This window comes from Drosophila melanogaster, chromosome 2L (assembly GCF_000001215.4).
Source record: "Drosophila melanogaster chromosome 2L".
Taxonomy (NCBI): domain Eukaryota; kingdom Metazoa; phylum Arthropoda; class Insecta; order Diptera; family Drosophilidae; genus Drosophila; species Drosophila melanogaster.
The window spans coordinates 19599775-19621109 of record NT_033779.5 but is presented as its reverse complement, the minus strand read 5'-3'; the positions used below and the strand labels follow the sequence as shown (position 1 = coordinate 19621109).

The 21335-nt window shown below is 39.8% G+C and overlaps 2 protein-coding genes and 1 long non-coding RNA gene across 10 annotated transcripts in view, besides 1 other annotated feature; 1 reads left to right on the top strand and 2 right to left on the bottom strand.

Annotated features, from left to right (window-relative positions):
• Positions 1–14541, bottom strand: part of CG46244 (uncharacterized protein) — a 124993-nt gene extending 110452 nt beyond the window's left edge. The window contains exons 1-2 of the mRNA NM_001316402.1: positions 14029–14541; positions 9484–10500 (exon numbers count right to left, since the gene is read on the bottom strand). Of these exons, the coding sequence (NP_001303331.1) occupies positions 9988–10068 (81 nt within the window). The 5' untranslated portion in view covers positions 10069–10500; positions 14029–14541 and the 3' untranslated portion in view covers positions 9484–9987. The remainder of the gene's footprint in view (positions 1–9483; positions 10501–14028) is intronic.
• Positions 1–21335, bottom strand: part of Lar (Leukocyte-antigen-related-like) — a 145447-nt gene that overhangs the window by 110960 nt on the left and 13152 nt on the right. For 2 of the 7 annotated variants that reach the window (NM_001273668.1, NM_001273667.1), the window contains exons 2-3: positions 20179–20252; positions 9484–9806 (exon numbers count right to left, since the gene is read on the bottom strand). In NM_001273668.1, the coding sequence (NP_001260597.1) occupies positions 9484–9583 (100 nt within the window). In that variant the 5' untranslated portion in view covers positions 9584–9806; positions 20179–20252. Of the gene's footprint in view, positions 1–9483; positions 10501–14028; positions 14542–20178; positions 20253–21335 lie in introns of those variants that run through there. The other 5 variants (NM_001259165.1, NM_078880.3, NM_001273665.1 and 2 more) reach the window with 4 other exon arrangements.
• Positions 41–956: a mobile genetic element.
• On the top strand, positions 15620–20413 carry lncRNA:CR44978 (long non-coding RNA:CR44978). 2 transcript variants are annotated; one of them, NR_124386.1, is made up of 4 exons: positions 15620–16264; positions 17197–17297; positions 18502–18658; positions 20346–20413. It is a non-coding gene; the product is annotated as a long non-coding RNA:CR44978 (long non-coding RNA). The 2 variants fall into 2 exon arrangements; NR_124385.1 differs by lacking the exon at positions 18502–18658.

Sequence of the window (21335 nt, the reverse complement as noted above, 5' to 3'; positions counted from 1 at the left end):
AACGGTGGAAAGCAGTGGTCGCCATGGTCTATTTTTTTTTTTTTTTTTTTTTTATTACAATGATGTTTTTATTATTTGATCAACGCACTGTTACCCATGCGGCAACTTAATTTGATCTGCTTAAATTATTTTATTTTACAATGTGTCTTGGTTACTTAAGACTAACAGATTTTTAATCCTAAAAATGATAGGGAGAATTATAATAGTTGATATAACATAGTAATTATTATTTATTTGATTATTCTAATGAATTTTAAAACTAAGACTTCCTAGGTCAAAACCAGGTTAGGGAGGTCATGAGGGTGGTGTCGCTTGAGTCTTCTTTTGACTCTAGTCCGAGGGTCAGCATTGACCACAGCTGCAGTTCCTAGCTTCCTTGCTAGGCTGTTGGGGTGTACATTAAGCCTTTCCATATATTTTTGGGCGATGTTCTGGAGCTTGTCTCCTAATTTGGGCACCTTGAGGTCGCGTTCGATGTCTCTTGTTCTCATATACCAAGGAGCCCCCGAAATTCTTCTTAAGGTCTTCGCCTGTAAGATCCGGATCTTATTAAGGTGACTCTTCGCAGCAATGCCGTATACCTGCAGGCCGTAGAACAGGCAGGGGGCCAATATGGACTTGTAAATATTGACCTTGCAGCCAAGCGACAGTTTGTTGCGTGGTGCAATGAGCCAAGACATCCGAGCAACCTTGGTCCTGAACGCTTGCTGAATATTTGTGATGTGCCTGCTGAAGGTGAGCTTCCTATCGAGGGTAATACCAAGGTATTTATAAGCCTGATGGTGTCTGATCAGTCTCCCATTCAGACTGACACCCGGACAGCTACCTGTTCGGTTGGCGAACGTCACATTGGCACACTTCTCGGCGTTGATGCGCACATTCCAGTTCTCAGCCCATTGCTGGAATGCATCCAGGTATTCCTGTAGACCAGAAGTGGCAGCCAGGATACTTTTACTGCCATGGTCTAGCGCAGGGAAATGCAACGATGAGCGCCATTTTGGGCTTCATGGCTTTAAAGTTTTGCTGCATAAGTTAAGGCGTTGGCACTGCTGGAATATGAAAAATGTCCTCTAATGCTTTGACATTCCGCTACTTCTCGTTCTACTCGCCTCTTTTGGCCAACACCCACCCACCACCCACCACCTACTTTCCACTTCCCATCGCGTTGTCTGTCTCGTGTCGCCAGCGAAATGCCCCTGAAACGGCAAGGGCGTAAAATTGCCGTAACATGACAGCGAACAACTTGGCCAAAAGGTAACTCAAAACGCGCTGCAAACACGCACCCCCCATCCACCCAACCACCCAACCAACCATCAACCGATCCACCCAGCAAGCCACGCCATTTTGGCCAGAATACCCGAGTACTCTGCTCCGCTTGTTAGCGCTGAGTTAGAGGACCACCACCCACAACTACCCCAAGCATACTACATATATATATATATAGATATATATATATATATCCGCTGTATGTATATATACTCCAAGATGTAGAGCTTTATCAGTGCGCTCTGGTAGAAAGTTTTCCGTAATGTGTGGAAAAACTGCGCAAAAAATGATGCCGAAGGAAAACACAAAACTGTCAACTATTCAAATTTCTTTAGGTTCTTTTTTATGATTTTCCTAATGCCAAAAACACATATTTGACACGATGTTTCCGATGATTAGAGTGTTCTTTTCAATCTCTTTTTGAGTTAGTTATAAATGAAGTTCCACAATTGGATTAAAGACCACCTTCATATTCTATTTTCATGGGTAAATATTTGTAATATTAAGCGCAATTTAATAAATGTCCAACTGCCGTTCAATATTTTATTATATTATGAGTTTATTATTACACAAGCTGAATGTTTTATTATCTTATTATATTAAGAGTTTATTATTACACAAGCTAAATGCTTCCGTAGATTACTACGCATTTCTTGGAATTTCTTGGAATTAAATTAAAGTGTTCAGCCTAACATAAACTAAACATAAACTATTTGCTGCATATCGTTTTATGAATTCAACTAAGAAATCATCGAATAGTTTATAATTCAATTTCACAAAATGTCTAATTGTCAAGCAATATTTTTGGGAAAATTCCCATCCCGAGTGTATTGGATATTCGGCTTGCTGGCTTCTATGAGCAAATATCTTCCTTTTCCCGTGCGGCTTTCCTCCTTTATTTTTCCCTCTTGTCTACATTATTTATGCATTTTACTCTCGGCTGCTGCTGCTGCTCTACTGGCTTTTAATAGTTTTCCATGTGTGCTGCGTGTGTTTACCACATTGAAAAGTTTTCTTTGCAAAGTGCTTGGTACATACAAGCGCGCAAATATGCCAAAAAATATGCTACACAAAAATCGCTCAAGTGCAAAGTTTTAACAATTGAAAACTTCGCTTGGCTGGCGCGCATTGTGAAAAAATACTTAAAAAATAAATAAAAAAAATAAAAAAGCACAAAACTTAGACGCGCTGCTCCCCAAAGTAGTTAACTCAAAGTGTATGGAGTGTCAAAGTGGAAGTTGAAGATTGAGGTGAGAGAAAACTGTTTGAAGATTTCGTCTGAAATCGAGCAGACTTGGAAACCAGTTAAGGTTAGCCAGTTTTGCTTGGGAAATCATCAACACCATTAATCATAATCATTACATTGCCGATGTGAATCTGCATAAAAGCAGACATTCTCCTTTCATCCGTGCGATATTTTTAGCCAAAGTTAGCAAAGTTGATTTTTTAAATTTCTGGCCAAACCCTATGAAGTTTAAAGGTCCTGCCGTCGAGGAAAGCGAAGAAAAACGCATAAAGGAAAGCGGAATGAAGGAAAATGCCACTAAAAACAAACTATGCAAGCTTTTTTATGTCCTTTGCAAGTGGCCAAGAAAGAGGTAAGTCCTTTAGTGATTTCTTTACCCCGCTTCCATTCCCTGCATTCTCTGCCACTACTCGCTTCTTTGAGCCACCTTGCCAGAGCAATGAGGTGTGAAGATGAACTGTCGCAATTGTCTAACGGCTTTGTTGTAGCTGCAGTTGAATGCACATATACCCTCGACCACGAGCGCATCCCAAAGGGGGTCGATAAGCCCAAGCTTAACTCATGTAGATGGTTTTGTACCCTCTTTTGAAGCAATCTTCTAAAGAATTCACGTCTCATAACACTAAACAAAATGTAAGCTCAATCTTTTCTTATACAATAATCAGTAATTTCTCTTGATAGTATTTAGATTAATAAACAGTTACTTCCTGGGCTGAAACCTTTTATGATATTAATTTTCGAGTTGAATACGATGCAGTCCCGCGGGAATTCCAAAACGGCGAATATGGTGAATCCCCTTGAAATGGATATACCCGAGCTACGCACCTGACAACAGGTGGACACCAGGACATCTTCTTGCCTTGACTGGGTGTATTTTTGTGGCGCCCAACGTGCCAACGTTTTTTTTTCTGTCCTTTCTTCGTGCGACTGTGTGTGCGTAGAACAAATATCCCACTAAGCCGAAAGCAAATCAAATGTAAAACCCGGTGTAGGCGAGTGTCAGTCGGTGTGTGCTTTGTGGTTGCTCCCATACACCCGTACACCCATCCATCCATCCATCCATCCTGCAGTCCTACAATCCTGTCCGCCATCCAACCGTCCTGGCATCCAAGACCATCGCAGGAACACCCATCTGAACCCCTGGCATGCTCGACTTGACTACACCTTTTGTGGAAATCCAACAATGTCAACTATGCAACACAAAAGCGACAATGCTGTTGCTTTGTCTGACCAAAAGAGAACGAAAGTGTGGCAAGGTGGTTGTGTTGGTGGCGCCCTTGTTGCTGCCGCTTTTATGTGCCACGCAAAAATAGCTCACTTTTACCCCAACATTGTCCGCTTTCTCTGCTTTTCGGTATAATTTGTTTTGGTCTTTCGTGCACACAATTTGCATTGGCGGCCCGAACCTCCCCCATTTTATTTACCCGTTTGCAGCTTAAAGCCACGCAGAAATAATGACATTAAAATGCACATTACATTAAACAAAAAAAAACTAAAAACGGAAAGCAGAGAACACAGAACAGAAGGAAAACAAAATTCTAGATTTTGCAGCGCGTGCCGGTTTAACCCCTTGGCGTGTGCCCCATATAAAAAAGTCCAAGTTGAAGCAAACCAAGCCCCAAAAATGAAACGAACAACATGCAAATCAGCAGCCAGCAAACAGAGCCGGCAACAATAACAGCCATAACTACAACTACTTCAGTTTTACGAGCTCCAACCGCTCCCCGCAGGACCTCCACCCGCAGGACCTCCACCCATTGACAATTATTAGACCGACCACGCCCCTTGTCGTGCTCATAAATTTTGTAATTATTCCCCTGCGTGCGGAAAGAAAGTCCAACAACACCAAAAGAAAAAAAAAACAACACAAAATTGAGGGAAACACACGCATGTCTAGGCCAAATACGGAAAAAAAGCGGAGAGATGAGTTAAGATTGCCACCGGAACGATTGTTTGCCTAAAACTGTGCTGCCAATTCTCTTAAAGTGCTGCAAGTCGCTAATTTAATTTAATTAACTGGCTATAGAAGGCTCCATTTCCTTGGCGAAAGGTAGAGTTTAAAACGTGTGTAATTAATATCAAATAATTAATCTTCATGTAGAGGATGTGCCTTGCTCAGAAAATAATATATTGTTCGAATATTTGCCACTTTTTCCAGCTTGAATTTATTTAAACAGTAATGTTGCCTACCGTCATTATCAATATTTGAAAATTAAATGAAGTGGCAGCAAATGACTGTAATTACTTATTGATCGAAAATGTTTTTCTTTTGTCGCGCTCAGCTCTTCATAAATTATGCCTTGAATATTTCACTGCGCAATCGATTAAAATGCCTTGAATCACTTAGTAAAACTATTCAACAAATACTAATTAAATTGCAACAAGGTCTACGGTCTTCCTCAGAAGCCAAGACAAAGTCGAAACATGAGAGCGAACAGGAAGAAAATAGAATGGTTTTATAAATTTAACTTAAAAGGCTTGCGAGTGACTCGGCACCGCAGTGCAGCCATAAACATTAATTAAAAGTTTTGACCCTTTTTGCCATTGCTCAGGGGCTCATCAGCTGCAATATTCATGCGCAGCCAGAGCACACTCACAACTACAATAAAATGCACTCAAATTGTTGCTGTGGGAGCATAGGAGCATAGGAGAAAGCCAAGCGGAGAAAGCCCAGTTAGCCGAACGAAAAAAGGGCCAAAAGCGCGGCCTCAGTGGCCTTATTTGCACGTAGTGCTAACAAAAATTACGAGTTAAGCACTTTTCTCCCAGGCCAAACACACACTCACTCACTCACTCACATTCGTAGTCCTCAATCTCCGCACACGCGGACTCCGCCACTCACATGACTCATGAATCATTTAGCCCACACTCGGCCGGCCAAACTTTTATTTTCGCCATTTACATGGTCAAAATGTTCAGTTTTTCGCTGGCCGCTTTGCTTTCATAATTTCCTTCTTTTTTTGCCATTTTTTGCGGCTTGTCGAAAATATGACTGGGACATATGGGCAAACAATTGTCATCGTGTTGTGAGTGTAACTATCTGAATAAGTATTCATGGCCGTGCCTGCTGTGACACACTTTCCAGCGCCATCGAGCCGATGGAAAGCAGTGAAAACAAATGGAAAAGCGTCAGATTCGCTGAAAACACAACGATTCACCACGACCAGTCAACTGGCGGTTCAGCCAAGCATTAAATTAACATTTTTTCTAATTAAAGTGGTCAACGGAAGTGGTAAAATACCACAATTGTCACTGGGACACTTGAAAGCGAAGAGCAATGTATTTGTATAAAATGTTACTGGAAGGACCTAAAAACATACCACACTCAGAGAAAAAACGCGTTCTCAACGATTTCGATTTGAGAATTTCGATCTCAAAATCTAGCCAAGATAAAATCGAGATCAGCAAACTCATATCGAGATCGAACTATTCTTAGTATCAAAGGATTTTGCTCTCATTTGTGCCTCTCACTCTCTCATTTTTAATTCAAGTTAAGATTGTGGAAAATATTAGCATTGAGATCGTTTTCATCTCGAAATCAAGAATTTTTCTTCTCATAAGAATTATTGTTGCCACTGATCACGGTTTGTTTGGTTTGTTTGTTGCATTTGGCAACAGGACTCCCATTTAGCATAATTTTAAATTTACAAATATTCGATTTTCTTAGGAGTTGCCATTTAAATGCCAGCAGCGGTTTTCCTTTCAGCATTGATAAATGTTTGCCGTTTGCCAAAAAATACATTTAGGGCCTTTAATAGGTCGTAATTAGCCATAAGATATAAACGGTCATTTTCAATTGTCAGCAATGGCCGCAGATAAATGTTGATTTATCTCAAGCCGTCCGTCTCCACTCGCATTAATGTGTTGACATTTTGGGGTGGCATTGCCAACGCGCTTGCCACAAAAACATATAAATAAAAAAAAAACTAACAGCGTTTTGCGGCAAATGGGGAATGAAGCAGGAGGCCTCGTTGTAATGAAAAGTAATAATATTAAATTAACAGAACTCTGGTGAATTGTTGCCGCTTGGCCGGAGACAACCTTTGGGAAATGGGAAATGTGGAACCGTGAATGGAGAACGCTGAATGTTGAATGCTGAATGGTCCGAGCCAAAAAACATTTTGGGGAATCCCCCTTCGAAGGTCCACACTATTTTTCGCTAGGCCGCAAGAAACATCTTATTTATGGCCTCGTTTCTCGTAAAAATTTGTTATTTAGATTTATGGCGCTTTGCTCTTTGTTGTTGCCAACATTTATTTATCTTTCTTTCATTCCGACGTTCTCGGTGTTTTGTTTTTTTTTTTTTTTTTGGTTTTTTGTAGCACACTAAGTGGGAGGTGGGTCCTCCACTCATTTGGGCACTGAAATTTTAGAGCCACTTTAGCTGGTCACTTGTCCGTCGACTAGCAACGCGAAAAAGTGTGATAAATGCCAGGACATTATTACCCAGGAACAACTTAGATATATGCGAATCCTGAAATGTTTGCTAATATAATGATATGCGGCGTTGCAAGTTACACACGCATTTGTGTTGCCCATTTGTCCAAGTGTCAGACGTAAACAAATGATGATTGAAATGAAACTCCAAATGTCTTAGGATTTGTAACTAAAAAGAAAATATATAAGTGCAATTTTATTTTAAATACTTTAGTATCAAGCACTAAAGTGATGAGCCCACAGACGACTTTCAAAAGCGTGGAAACATATATTCATGGGAAAAGTTTTCGGAATTGATTTGTGATCGCCTGAACTGGAATTTTCCCACCCAGCCGATTACTCTGCGTCTGCCGTTTAATTACCTTTCGCTTGGCGAACTCCATCAAGCCGAAAGTTATCAATTTCGGATTACTTTTGCCCCACAAAAAGCAAACACGGGCGAAAATCGACTTTAACCATATTTCATCCAGACACTTTTCCGCCCTCGCGTAGTTCAACTTGCGGCTTTTCGGCGAAGGATGAGGCAAAACTTTGGCTATATGTTAATTATGGTTCCGGCATTTATTTGCGGCTTAATATGGGCTATACTCGTATATGGGTGGTATACGCACATATAGTTTAGTGCCGAGCGGCTTTAGTTTAGGAAGCGATTTTCCCAGGCCTTCTCTGACATTTGCTGTTCCACATTCCCGTGTATTCGTTTTTTTTTTCTCTTTTTTTTTTTGCCCGCTCTCGCTGTCTAAACGAAAACTTTTCAAATTATCGTAGCATCAACTTTTTGCTCCTCCATCTTTCTTCTTTTTTTTTTTTTTTTTTTTTTGCCACTGATGGGTGGAATGAAAGCAAAGGCTGGGAATGGAAAGGAAAGCAAGAGATTGGAGCATTGGCGCCCGGAGTTGCGGCAAATTAATTAAAACTTGTTGCAAAAAACCAAAGCGAAATGAGTTAGTTCCCTTTGCGTGAAATATATTTGGGAGCTGGACACAGTTGAGTTAAGTCGGCAATTGTTGAGCGGTGCTTTTGTGTCATATTTTTGCAACAAACGACAAATTAGCTGGCCAAAAGTGGGTGGTCCTTCGAGCCGGATTGCAAGGGTTTGGTGACAGCAAAAAAAAAAAGGCCGGAAGGGAAGGCCGGAGATACGGCCTGAAAAACCATTTACATGGCAAACAGCAAACAGTTTTGCATATGTTTTTAGATACTTTCCCCTGCAATGCTGCTGCTGTTGCCGCTGCTGCTGTCCAACAGTTTGTCGGTCTGTCAACGCCCGAAGAGCTTCGGCAGAAAAACAAAACCTAAAAAAAAAGTGGAGAACATGGTAACGAAAAAAAAAACAGCAGCAGCAAGCCGCAACCCGCAACGAGTTGTACAAACATTTCACGCGGCAAAGTGCCGCATAAATTTCAATTTAATGCCACATACACAAAAAGAGGTGCGACAAACTGCAAACTGCAAACTGCAAACTGCAGGCTAACCAGGCAAAAGCGGTATCAGCTACCCAGTAAGGACAACAAATAAAAAGGCAACAAAACCCGGCCAAATACATCAGGATGTGCAGTGTTTGTGCGCTGCCTGTTTTTCTGACTCTCCCAGTGCCCCTGCAGCTTGTTTATCGCTCCTCCTCCTGCCCAACCATCTAGCTACCATGCCCCATTCCCCTGGGTTCCCCACAAAACGAAATGAAGCGCCTATGAAAGGTAAGTGCCACGGCGAGTGGATTGCGCCAGGAGGCACAAGTCAGACTCGACACTTCCACTACCACTACCACACTTCCACTTGTACAAAAGGCCTCGGCGCAAAATATGAGCCACATTTGACTGCAATTCTGCAAATGTCAACACTTTGATTGTTATTTGTTTTTCCTTTCTCGCTTAGGTGACGAAAACGATTTCCAGTTGGGCGAACCGGGCTGCTTGGAATTGGTAATTGAATGCAAAATGTATGCAGGCCAAAAGAAATGCAATTTTATGAGCCCTAATTAACAGGAATGTCGTTCTAATGCGGCACTTTATGAATGCAACGTACACGGTTACTTCGAATATTATGCAATTTTAAATTTTGTGCCTTTTTTATTAGCAATTGATTAAGCTGATAATTAATGGGTTAAGCAATAAAGCAATATTGGTGGAAGCATACGACATCGTACCCCTTTTCTTTTCTGCTAATTAAAAACGTTCTGGTTGCTTTCGCTGATTTTCCGCTGGCTAATTTGAGCTTCAACTGATTAAAATTCTTTTCTTTGATTTTCAAATGCTTGAGCTGCATAAACATTATGCTCCTTCAACTTAATTCTAGCACTTGGGCCGCTCTAACTTTGGCCAAAAATCCAAGTAAACTCAACTCCACTTGAAAGTTGAGCTCGCTGGCAAGAATGTTCGAAATTAAGAGCGCAACTTAACGTAAACTTAGGCTAACTTGCGTGTAAAGTGGCGTCGTATTATGGCCAAAAATTGTCCATTAAAACATGGTGGAGGGGTGTTGGGGTTCTTAACATAATATTAGCGGTTCCACTACAGTTTTAGTCTAATACTTACGGGCTGCATCCACGATTGTGGGGTGAGTCCAGGTGAGCAAGGACAACACTAGTAGGCTGAGAGCTGCGATTGGACGGGCTGCTGTCATCTGCAGACCCATTATTTCGCTATGTTTTCGCCGGCAGTTGCAAGGGTATGTCGACAGTTGGTAACAACAACAACAACTCAACAACAACGATGGTTACTAATAACTTTAAATGCTCTTTTTATTCTCTTTTTTTTTATTATTTATTATTTATTATTTACACACAGGCCGTGTCTCTGTCAGACTTACTCGTCGGCTGACGGACTCACTCACTCGCCAAATGGCACTTAAACTTTTGCTGCAGGTTAGGAAAAACCAACGTCAACGTTTGTGTTGCAAGTGTTGCAAGTTTTCGGTACAGTGTAGGATTGTTTTGAAGTTTGTGTGTATATATAGTGTGTGTGTTCGGGGGGAGGTGCGTTGGTGTGTTTTTTTGGTGATTATTTTATGTTGGTTTATAGTCGCAGTTATTATGTGTTTCAATCGTTCGTTAAATACATTTTCGAAAGCCGAAAATCATCGGATATTACAAGATGTGTTAGTAAATGCGATGTCATCATCATTATTGGCATGGCAGCAACATGTCGTATGCGTTATAAATATTTGCAGTTGTTGTCGTCACGTCGCATTCATTTGTAGAAGGTGTTGTCGTTGCAGATCACACAAATTGATTGTTGTCGACATTATCGCAATTTGAATTTGAGCGTCGCAGTTGCAAGCGCCGGTTGTCGATTCATCGATAGATATATGATTACCATGTGGAGGGAAGCTGTTGTTACTTATCTGACCAGAATACGTTTACCTGACTATGTCTGAAGCTAATACTTAATGAACTCTTATGGCTACTTCATTTACATATATCTAAAATATAATCTGAGATATGCAGTTTATTCTTTGTCTTATTGATTTATATTTGGTTTTATTTTTTTTTTTTTTTGCTGTGATTCAGTGCTGTGTGCCGTTTGGTATTCGGCATTCGGCATTCGGTATTCCTGCAAAAAAGGATACACATAAGACGGGAGCAGGAGGAGAAACAATTGTTAAGGATAAAAGTCAGTCGACCTGGCTTAAATTGTCAGAGACCTTTGTGTGTGGTTTTGCGGCCGGGGGGAGAAGTGAAAATCCGTTGGTCTCGTTTAGCTTGCAAAATTCAACAATAAATACGTTTTTAACAATACACTCCGGTCCCCGCAAAAACAAAGGCAACGCAAATTGGAAAGGTATTTAGGTGATTTAAAAATTTAAAAACATTCAACGCAATACTATACTCAGAAATGTCCGAACACAAATACTTTGCAAATTATTTTTGATTGGAAATTCGTGTCTTTGCAAATAAACGATTGAACTAAAAATAAACAAATCGTACGAATTTGATCAATAAACCAAACACAGGCATATTTAATTTTCGACTTCTTTAAAGGACAATTAAAGAGTTTAGCGTTTCCTTTAAAGAAATATTATTGAAATACTAAAAATGCATATGGAACACTATTATTGAGCCACAAGCAAATATCTTTAAAAGTAAGAATGGTATTCCAATTAAGGATGTCATCGAATTGAATGAAAATTGGAAAACTAAATTACAGATGTGATACGAACAAAGTTAATCGCAGTAGACTTCATCGGTTTAACTTTTTGCCTACTGTGAGTAGAGGACTCATTAAGGCAATCACCTAAAAGCAAATCCCTCAAAGGCAAACCCAATAATTACAGTAACAGGAGCACACTCAGCAGCAATTAAAAAGTCAGGTGTAGCAGCCAAGTGAAAATAAGGAAAGGAAAATACCAAAAAGTCAGGCAAGAATTGAACAAACTATAAAAGCCAAGCCAATTGGAAGAGAAGAGCCTAACGAATTTGCACCTCAGTTCATGGGGCAATGCTACTTTTGATTTCTTTTCTACCCCCCTTCAGTAACCCCCCATCCCCCTGCAACCACTTTGTTTACACCAAGTTATAGACCCACTTGGCCAACACGGAGAAAGCGAAATCACGAGAATCACGACTGCAGGTAGGTCCGTGGCATATGTACGTATGCATGTTTTTGCGTCCATCTCCGTATATATATATATATATGTATGTATGTATGTATATGTATGCACTTGTAAAAATCAATTAAACTTTTCAAGTGAAGTTATAATGGCTGGCAACCCTTTCGAGCACTCACACTCATTTTTCTGCTTGATTTTTTGCGGACTTTCGACTTTCCCCTACATACATACATACACATATATTGTTTTTGTTGCCTCTGGCTGTTCAGTCAGTTTCTTATTGTTTTCATAGCCTTGCAACGCCTTGTTGTTGCAGTTGTCAAAAGTTTTAAAATAATTGGATTTTTTTCGGTCTCCATGTGCGAACGAGTGAGTGAGTGAGAGCACTGTGAGCACAGAACACGAACATCGGAATGTCGACGACTGCAGCCGAAAAAAAGGAGAGAGAGAGGTGGTGGAAAATGGAGGTATTGCCGCCCCCAAACTCATTCTATATAAATTAAAATTTCTTTGTTGCAAACCCCTTCGCGTTCACACACACACACACACCGACATCCAGACACAGGAGGGTACTTAATGCAGGATTGCTGCAGTCATCCAACCAACGCCATCATCACGAGTATTACCCAATTTCCAGCTGAAGTTTTCAACACCAAATTGTAAACGTCAACAACAAGCGGCGAAAAAGAAGAGTGGGCGTGGCCGATCAGCCGCCTTTATATAGCCAACGATGGCATGACGAACGAATGGTAAAACGCTGTTTGAACAGTGAGAATGGAAGGTGGGGGGGGGGGGGGTGCCCATTGAAGTACTAGTCCTTTTGCTTTGGCTCCAACTGAGGCCCATAGGGCTAATGGGAGTGGGGATAGTTCGAGTCGCTGTGAAATGCAAAGAGCAAATTAAGCCCCCTCTCATTTATCAATATCAATCCATCCATCTATATATATATATATATCTAGCTACTGTTTTCATTCAATAGGAGCAACCACATGTTAATATAATAAACAAGTTACATAGTAATTTCAACTTGGTCAGCACCTAATTAACCCCAAGCCCTGCGAACGATGTATCAAGCGATATAATTTCAATTAGGCTAATGTAAGCCATAGAATAGCCTATAGTTTTTAACAACCATATCCTACGATTTTCGATTCTGTTTCTGCCAAAGAAAGTAGCCCTTACCACTTGTGAAGCCTACTTTGGGTATTCGTTATACATGGCGTATGCGTATTATTTTACACTGGCGCAGAAAAAACGTTTTTGTTTCAAACCTCATTTCAAGTTTGGATCGAAAAAGGAATGAAAGGAAAAATTTTTACTTCGCCCCTTCGTCGGCAATTTTTCTCCTTTCTGCTTCTGCTTCTAATAAAAACACTTGACACCAAAAACGAGGAAAGTTCCTTGAGGCAAGTGGTGAAAGACATTTTAGGTTGAGTTGTGTTGTACGAGTTTCTACAACGAAAATATTAAATACTTGTCAAAACACTTGGAAAGGCTTTTTTTCAGAATATTTACTTTTATAAGTTTTATTGAGAATTTACTCAAAAATAATATTTTATACTAGAGAATTGAGCAGAAGGCTCTGAATAAGGAACTCGCTTGAAAATATTGAATAGCAGATAATGTCAATTGAAAAATGCTTCATTTTGAGAACAGCTTTAAGCATTAGTAAACATTTTGGCTTTAAAACAACCTATATATATAGAATCTTATTTAGCTTTGCAAGGCCAGGCCAAACTTAAATTTTCTTGAGCTCTTGCCAAGAACTTCCCATTACTTGCCGAGGACATAACTATGTCAATCTGCAGACCCACACTCACACAGGACACACACTGCAGTCCTTTTTTCGCCTTAGCTGAAAATCACTTCGCAGCTGGTCCTAAAACGATTTTAGGCCGCTCCAATCACAAACACACACTCTCGGCACACCCGAATCGGAAGGCAGCGAAAACATCAGCCACAACAATCCTTGCAGGACGCAGCGTTATTTTCGCACCAAACTGCAGGAAACCCCGCCAGGACCTCAATCGAAAAAGAACTGTGAAAAATTGCCAACCGTTTCGCTTTGAGGCCAAAAGGAGCGGGCCGAAAAAAGAGCTGCTCGCTCGTAAAACTGCAAATGAAAATAGATAAAAAGTATCTGTCGTCCCAACCAGTAAACTTCATTTTGTAAATCAATTGAATTTTCAATTGTGTGCGAGCAAACTAAACCAAACCAAACCAAACCACGACGAAACGACGGAGCACAAAAAGAAAAAGTAGGTAAACATAAAAGGACAAATAAAGGAAACGACACTATTACGGAAGAAAGGATGGGGAGACCGAAGGAATCCCCTTCTCCCCGGGGCAATCGTTTCAATCTCCATCTCGAGCAGCGGCACAGGATTGCCGTTTCTTATTAGCAGGGCCAGGACGATAAGGATAAAGTCCATATATATATCGATATTCATAAGGAAATTCCAGGTCACACGCACACACCACACACCAGGCTTCTGATAATTTTCAGAGTTTGTTTTCTCTTTAGATTTTACCGATTTATCCGCCAGGTATTATCGGCTACGTCAGTTGTTCTTCGGTAATTATGTTTCGCGGAAGTTCCTCGCCTGCAACTCGGATGGTGTAATTATGGGAATAATTTTTTAACCGGCTTGCGGCAAAACACGTTCACAAAAACAAGTGCACACATATGTACGAGTACAGCGGCAACAACGAGTTAATGGAGAAAGGGTTGAAGGGGGTTGAACCGAGGCAAGCCGAGGAGTTCGACGATTTGGTTTTTGGTTAACTTGGCTAAAATCACTTTGCCGGATTTTCGAAATGCTGCGGCTCTTTGCTATTGCATTATAACCGAGTACGATCTGTGGTTATGTTATATCACTCGAAATTGGATTCAAACGATTCGTTGGATTTTTTGCGAATTTTGTGTAATATACAATTTGCTGTCGCGCTGCTTGTTGCCCGATTATCGCACACACACGGCTGAGAAGGACGCGCTCTGTTTCTTACACGCTCGTTACATCCTGCCAAATCCCGAAATTGTACTAAATACGTACAAAACTTTTACGATTGGCTAAGGCTGCTAGCAGCAATGCTCGTGTTTTCCTCGCGTTCAGTGTGTGCGTTTGTGAGTCGCCACTCGACCCGAAGAGTCCTTCAGCGTGCCCGAGGATGCGCCGACCGAGCGCCGAGTGTGGTGGATTTTTCCGGAGAGCGGAAAAGCCGAGAAATTCGCCAGCCGAAGCTGCGAGCGATGGAAGAGAAACACCAAAGGATGGCTACTCAAAAGGAACTCACTTTGTACTCAGAACTCAATCGAATAGACAAACCATTCTGGGAAATGTTAAGAGCACACAAATCGGAGTGATTCTAAATAGCATTCAAAAATCACTCAGTTTAAAATGTTATGGAACAGTTGAGTGCAAGGAATATTTGATAAAATAACATAAAATAAATTTGAAAAAAATGTAAAATAAACTGAGAGGAATTACGAAACATCATTTTTAGCATGAGTTTCAAAAAATATTTTATATTTAATATAAAATTGGGATTTTCTTTAGCATTATAAAAATTATTATTTAATTCTTATAAATGTATGGGAATGGTAAATCCAGTTTACACTGCTCGCTCGATTCGAGCTAATTTATTTAACATTGAGATAATCACTGAGTGCTTTTATAGCAAAACCAGCAATGTTTCTCTTAGAGTGAAGTGCTTGCTGGGTAATAACATTTATAGCTCAACTAAAAAGGACTCGAATTGCAGACGCAAAGAGTACAGGCTTATATGAGAAATGTAAACGCATTTTAAATGCTCAAAGGCAACAAAACAGACTCACTCAATTTCGAGATTCGAGACCTGCGAGGCTTAGAACATGAAACCAAAGAGAAGCAAATCTGCGATTAAGGCAACTCAATCCTTCTCAGCAAGGACTTGCTCGAAGAGAGCCTGGTGAGATGGCTAAACGAGCTTTCGACGTGGGTGAATCGGAAAGGTTCGGCTTTTAGGCGCCGAGCCCGTCGACGAAGGTGAAAAGCGAATCGCGTCCACGAAAAGCCCGCCATTGACTTTGACCGTCGTTCGCCAGTCGTCAGTTTCAACTGGAGCGGCGGGCAGTAAGCTGAAATCGGCTGAAAGGACGAGCTGGCAGGATATTTCGCAGAAGGGCGAACCAGCGCAGTGCCGAGCAGGAAAAGGCGAGAAACGGCCTGTGCTAATTTTCCTGGCTAGCTAGATTTTTGGCGCGCTCCAGATTTAATCCTGCAGTCTAAGTGAATGTGAAATGTAACAAGCCAAGTGACAGTTACCAAAAGTCAGAAGACAAAAGGAAGGGAGGAAAGCTAAAAGGCAGAAAGCCACCGAACAGATGGAAACAACTCGCAGATGCTGATGTTCCTGCCCCAGGAGACATTTAACATAATAAAAACGAACGTGTGCGGCATTTTGTGTTGCCTTTTGGCCAAGTTAACTCCTGTTCCTGCATCTGTGTGTGTGTGTGTGTGTGTTCGTTACATGCTAATATCACAGACACTCGCCCGCGCACAACCCACACAAACTTACAAACAAACAATATTGCAAATGTGTGCGTGAGGCAGTTGGCCAAAGTGTCGTAAATCGTTTAGACAGCGCGACGTGGCCCAGAAAAAGGAGATGAGGGCCAAAAAACGATATGTAAACGACACAGCAGTCGCCGTGGGAAAAACTGGGAAACGCCAACAGAAAAAGCCAAGGAAACGAAGGATCCGACAATGAACTGCATTTGTTGCTCATGTGAGTATCCCGCCTCAAAGAAATTATCTCTTTTTTTTTTTTGTTTTGTTACTTCTCCGACTTCCTTACTTATGTATTACTTTTATGCGGCTTTAACGTGAAACAATTGGAGTGGTTGGCGTGTCATAACAAAATTTTATGTGCGATTTCTTTTTCTGTGAGTGCGTTCGCCCATAATGCCACCAAAGTAAAGGCGCTACGGAGAATTCAATAAAAATCCACACAATAAGTGCAATCAGGAGTGATAAGCATAAAAATCAAGATAATTAAATTCAGTTAGGTCCATATAAACAAGGCACATATGTATATTAATGTGTTTCCCATCGTATTAAAAATTAAATGTACAAAAGTATTCAGTTAAAGTGGAAATATCTTGCTGCATAGTTTAAAACATCTTTATGATGACAACAGAATGAGGACAAATAGAAATTCTCGCTAGAAACAACAAAATTTCAATTTACAAGTGAAACACAAAATTTCAAAACTGCACAAGATTTTAATTATTTCGGACACTGCTTGTTTTTGCTATTGGCAAACAATTACCATGTAACCATTTATTGGGATCAAGGACTGTCAATTCGAGAGTTGGATTTAAATATATTCGCATGGCAAAAAAGCAGCAAAAACTAAAATCAAATTCCAGATGAAAAGTTCGATATCAAATATATTTGCATAAGTGCACAGAATTGGTCAAACTAGAATAAAAAATACAATTGCATGCGAATCCCATTTCAGGTCTAAAAAGTTTGAATTGAGAATGCAAAAAAAAACGTGTTCGTTATCAAAAGCAAACAAAATTAGGCAGCTGGTAAAAACAAACAGCATTAGGTTTAACATAAATACAAGTGCCGAGCAGAAATATTTTATATTTACCACTATGGACACCTTAAAATTATTTTTTTAACCGAACATATTTTTTCTATATTTTGCAGATATGTGATATTAGATATGCGATGAAAAAGTTTTGACAAATTAACTTTTTGCAATGAAAACTGATTTATCCATTTGTTGACCCCTCTTTCTGTTACAAAAAGTAAGTACACGTTGACTCAATTTCAATAAATTTATTAATAAATTAAGAATTCATTAAAAATGCATTTGCTGTTACATATTTTTATATTACTACAATTAAGTTGCTTCTTAAAATTTGAAAATCGATTCCTTTAATAAAAAGGTCACAAAAAAGTGTAAAAAGCAGTTAACTTGGCAAAAAGATAAGTTATAAAAATTATCAGTTATTAATTTTAATCAGTTATTAATTGATGTTTTATAGCTTCAGCCAATCAAAACACAGATATTAGAATAATAATTATTAAATGTAGGTTTTTGGTTTTAAGAATATGCACAAATAGTAATAAGCATTTTTCGAATGCATTAAACTAAATAATAACGTCATAAAATCGGTTTAAATTAAGGGTCTTAACAACTTAAGCCACTTTCAACAGGTCCAATGTTTTCTTCATTAATTCACTATACCTTGATGAAAAGTATTTTCACTGAGCTTATCCCTTATGCGAACTTTACACATTTTTTCGCACTAAACCGCACAACTTGCTAATCCCTTCTGACACGCAATTCCTTGAGTCTCCACTCCAGCCAAACTAATCTTCAACAATCTGTCACAAAGTGTGTGAGCCAAATCGTTGGCTGATAAATCGTAAAAAATGACAAAGCAAGCCAAATTGGAGGGAAATGTGCGTTGTGAACGCAACAAGCAAATGCACTCAAAACTGGGATCCATAAAACATAAAAATTCCAAACAAAGGGACGTGACCATGGACGAAAAATGCGTCGAAAAAACGCGAAGTTGTGTATTTTTTTGTTTACGATCAAAGAGTAAAGTAGCGGAAAGTATTAATAAAAATAAGACAAGAGTTTCGAGGATAAAGGACCATGCAGCAGGCACGTAGTTCCCTGCCACTTGGCGTTGCATACTTTTACGCGTCTCTTTAGTATTAATTTGTAGGGGTAACCCGCATCCAGGTGAAAGGATCGTGGTCCTCATTATGCATGCTTGTCCGCACGTAGCCCTGCACTCCCCCGACATCGTCCAACTTCAAGGAACAGATGCCCCAACACACACACACACACACTGAGACACGCCAGGAGCAGAGTTTTCGGTTTTGGTCCTGGCCGTGTTCCCGTTTCTGCTAACTTCTACCAATTTCATTTTCAATTGACTGGCGACCAGAACACGCAGACGGGCTCGGCTAACCACCAGCAATTGAGCGTTGAAGCGCCAGAAAGGTCCTGGGCCCTCACAAAAAGTTTCTGCGAGCCAGGACACCAGAACCCAGAGCTCACACACACACACATACACACGGACACAAGACAGAGACACGCACAAAGAGATATCAGCAGAGATACAAGCTTCTTTTTTCTTTTTGCCTCTTTGTGTGTGTGTGTGTGTGTGTGGCCCAAGAATCCTTTTCTTTTCTTTCATTTCAATTCCGATGCCAGCAAAGTTGCTTTCTGTATTATACTACTTATTTTATTTCAAGCGGAAGGAACGTGTGCGCCTTGTGCAAACCATCCCCGCAGTCCCAATCGCATCCACTATCCCTTAGAAAGCCTTATCCCTTAGAAAGTTTTCTGCGAAATTGCGCCACGCACAATTCATTTGCAAATAGGAACAGTTTAATTTGTTGCCTTTGTGTGTGTGTGAGCCGTATGACAAGGATATCCCTGACCGGTTTACAAAGTTTTTGAAAGGACCCGCATACGAGCGACACACCCTCACACAAAGGGCTTCTTTATGAAGGGAATATTGCATTAAACGAGCCGCCCCACAATCAAATCAGTTCGATTGGGGCCTTGCCCCATGCCCCCTGTCCCCTGCCCACCACTTCCTCTGCTGACCAGGCGCAGTAATTAAGCCAGGATACATGGTCCTTTTCTCCGAGCAGATCTAAATCACTACGCCCCGCATTCCCAGGACATTTTGAGTGAAAGGCAAATATTCTTGGGCAACTGTTTACTGCATTCATTCCATAGTTGTCAGAAGTCTAGACACTTGAAAAGCTTTCTCCAGCTTGCCTTGGCACGTATGCGAATTGATAATCGAAAAAAAGGAGCAATGGCAGAAATAAACTCCTTGGGAATAGCTCAGGGTGTGCTAAGTTGTTGACCGGATTTGACAAGTCCTGACAAATGAGCAAGAGATGAAAATGTGATAGCCAAGCAAAAAACTTTCGCATAAATGCGTAATATAAAAATAAATGCATAAAAATGATAATGTTCCTTCAATAGTTATTGGAAGGGTTACGCCTTTTGCTCGTTAAACCTAGCCACTAAGAATTTTTGTCCAATTTTCTTTTTTCTTCCAAGAAATAAAAACGCAAAATAAGGGGAAAAACGAAGGAACATTCTGTTTATCAACAACAGAGAGAAGTATTTCTTTTAAATCAAATTTATTTTTTATAACAGGAAACTGAATAAACATAATATTTATATAAGTACGTCTTACTAGAAAAAAATTGATATTTTTTTAAAACAGTATGTATTTATAGGGTAACAAAAGGATTATGGATATGGATATGGATAAGGATATAAGGGAAAACTATTTCGAAAATGAAGAAGAGTTCATTTTCATCATAAATAGAGCATAACTTTTGTTCATCGCTCTTACTATGAATCGCACTGAATTCACTGCAGCAATGCATAATACGTATTATAATATCAAATTTCATTTATTAATATTCAAATTTTTTGTCAAAGAATCAAACCTTTACAGTTCCTTTATTTTATATATACTTTATATATAATCTTTTAACTCATTTTGTTGAACTGGTGTATTTTTATATTTTTAGTGCACCGCATATCTCAGTTCTAAACATGATATTCTTACAATTTATATAAGAGTTCTTTAAATATTAGTACCAGAATAAATGAATGATTTAATATAATTTACTCACGTGTTGAAACATAGTCATTGTTTTACTTTTTCAACCACTTAGCTCTATAGAAATGTTCGTTTTGTTTGCATCACCTGTAAATAGAAGAGTTGAGAAAACATTTTAATAAATTTATATAAAAATTTGTTCTAATTTTCAAATGTTTTTTATTTCCCAATTTATTGCAGATACTTCCAAATGACGATGATGACGATGGCCTAACAATACTGCCATAAGTATGAATATCGCCATAAATAAAGCAATTTTGTATAAGAAAAATAAAAGAAAATATACAGTCTATAAAAAATACACTGCTGAATTATATTTGTTAATAAATGGAGGGTGGATTTGAGCTGAGGTGTAAACCGTTCAGAGGTCACAAAATGATTGTTATTATACGCCCTTGTTATTATGATTATTACTGTTATCAAAGCCAATGTCAAGCCGACGAAAAAAGCAAAGAAATAAAAAAAAACCAAGAACAATAGTCGAGGATCTCAGCAGGACAAAATCAAAAAGGCAGCAGAACGTGCTCGGCATAAGCAGCACCACCCCACATTCAAGTTTGTCTCAAAAATTTATGTATTGTTTGTTTATTTGTTTATGCAGTGCTACTCTCCTGCTCAAGGAGACATCCACATGAGGCAGTGGTTTTCCTCCAGCTTCCAGGCAGTTTCTCATGCAAATTTATACACCTTTGCAGGCGGCCATAATACATATTCCCGAAAAATATATCTGGTTTCAGCGCCTTTTGTCTACTTTGCGCTACGTCTCTTGCTTGTGCTTCTTTTCGTCCTTTAGCTCCTTCGCTCCCCGTTGTTGTCGCCTTGTCACGTGTCGGCATCATTACCACACGTACCAGAATTATTTATATAAAAAATGTATATGTATATATATCGTTTATAAGCCCAGCAATTGCAAACAGCAATGGCGACGGTGGCACAAACGCAACGAATCTCAAATGCTCTTTAGAACGCCATAAGAGGGCCGAAAAGCGACAGATACATTAGGAGTCATTTGAAGAAATCCCCGGCGAATAGCAGCATAGGGGAGACAAATTTAAATCACCAGTAAATGTTGGCCAGCAGCAGAGCTAATTGTTCAATATTTGTGGCCAAAGGCAGCTGGCACTTTGAGCCCTTTGGGAAATGTGTGGGTGAATTTACGACACATATTCC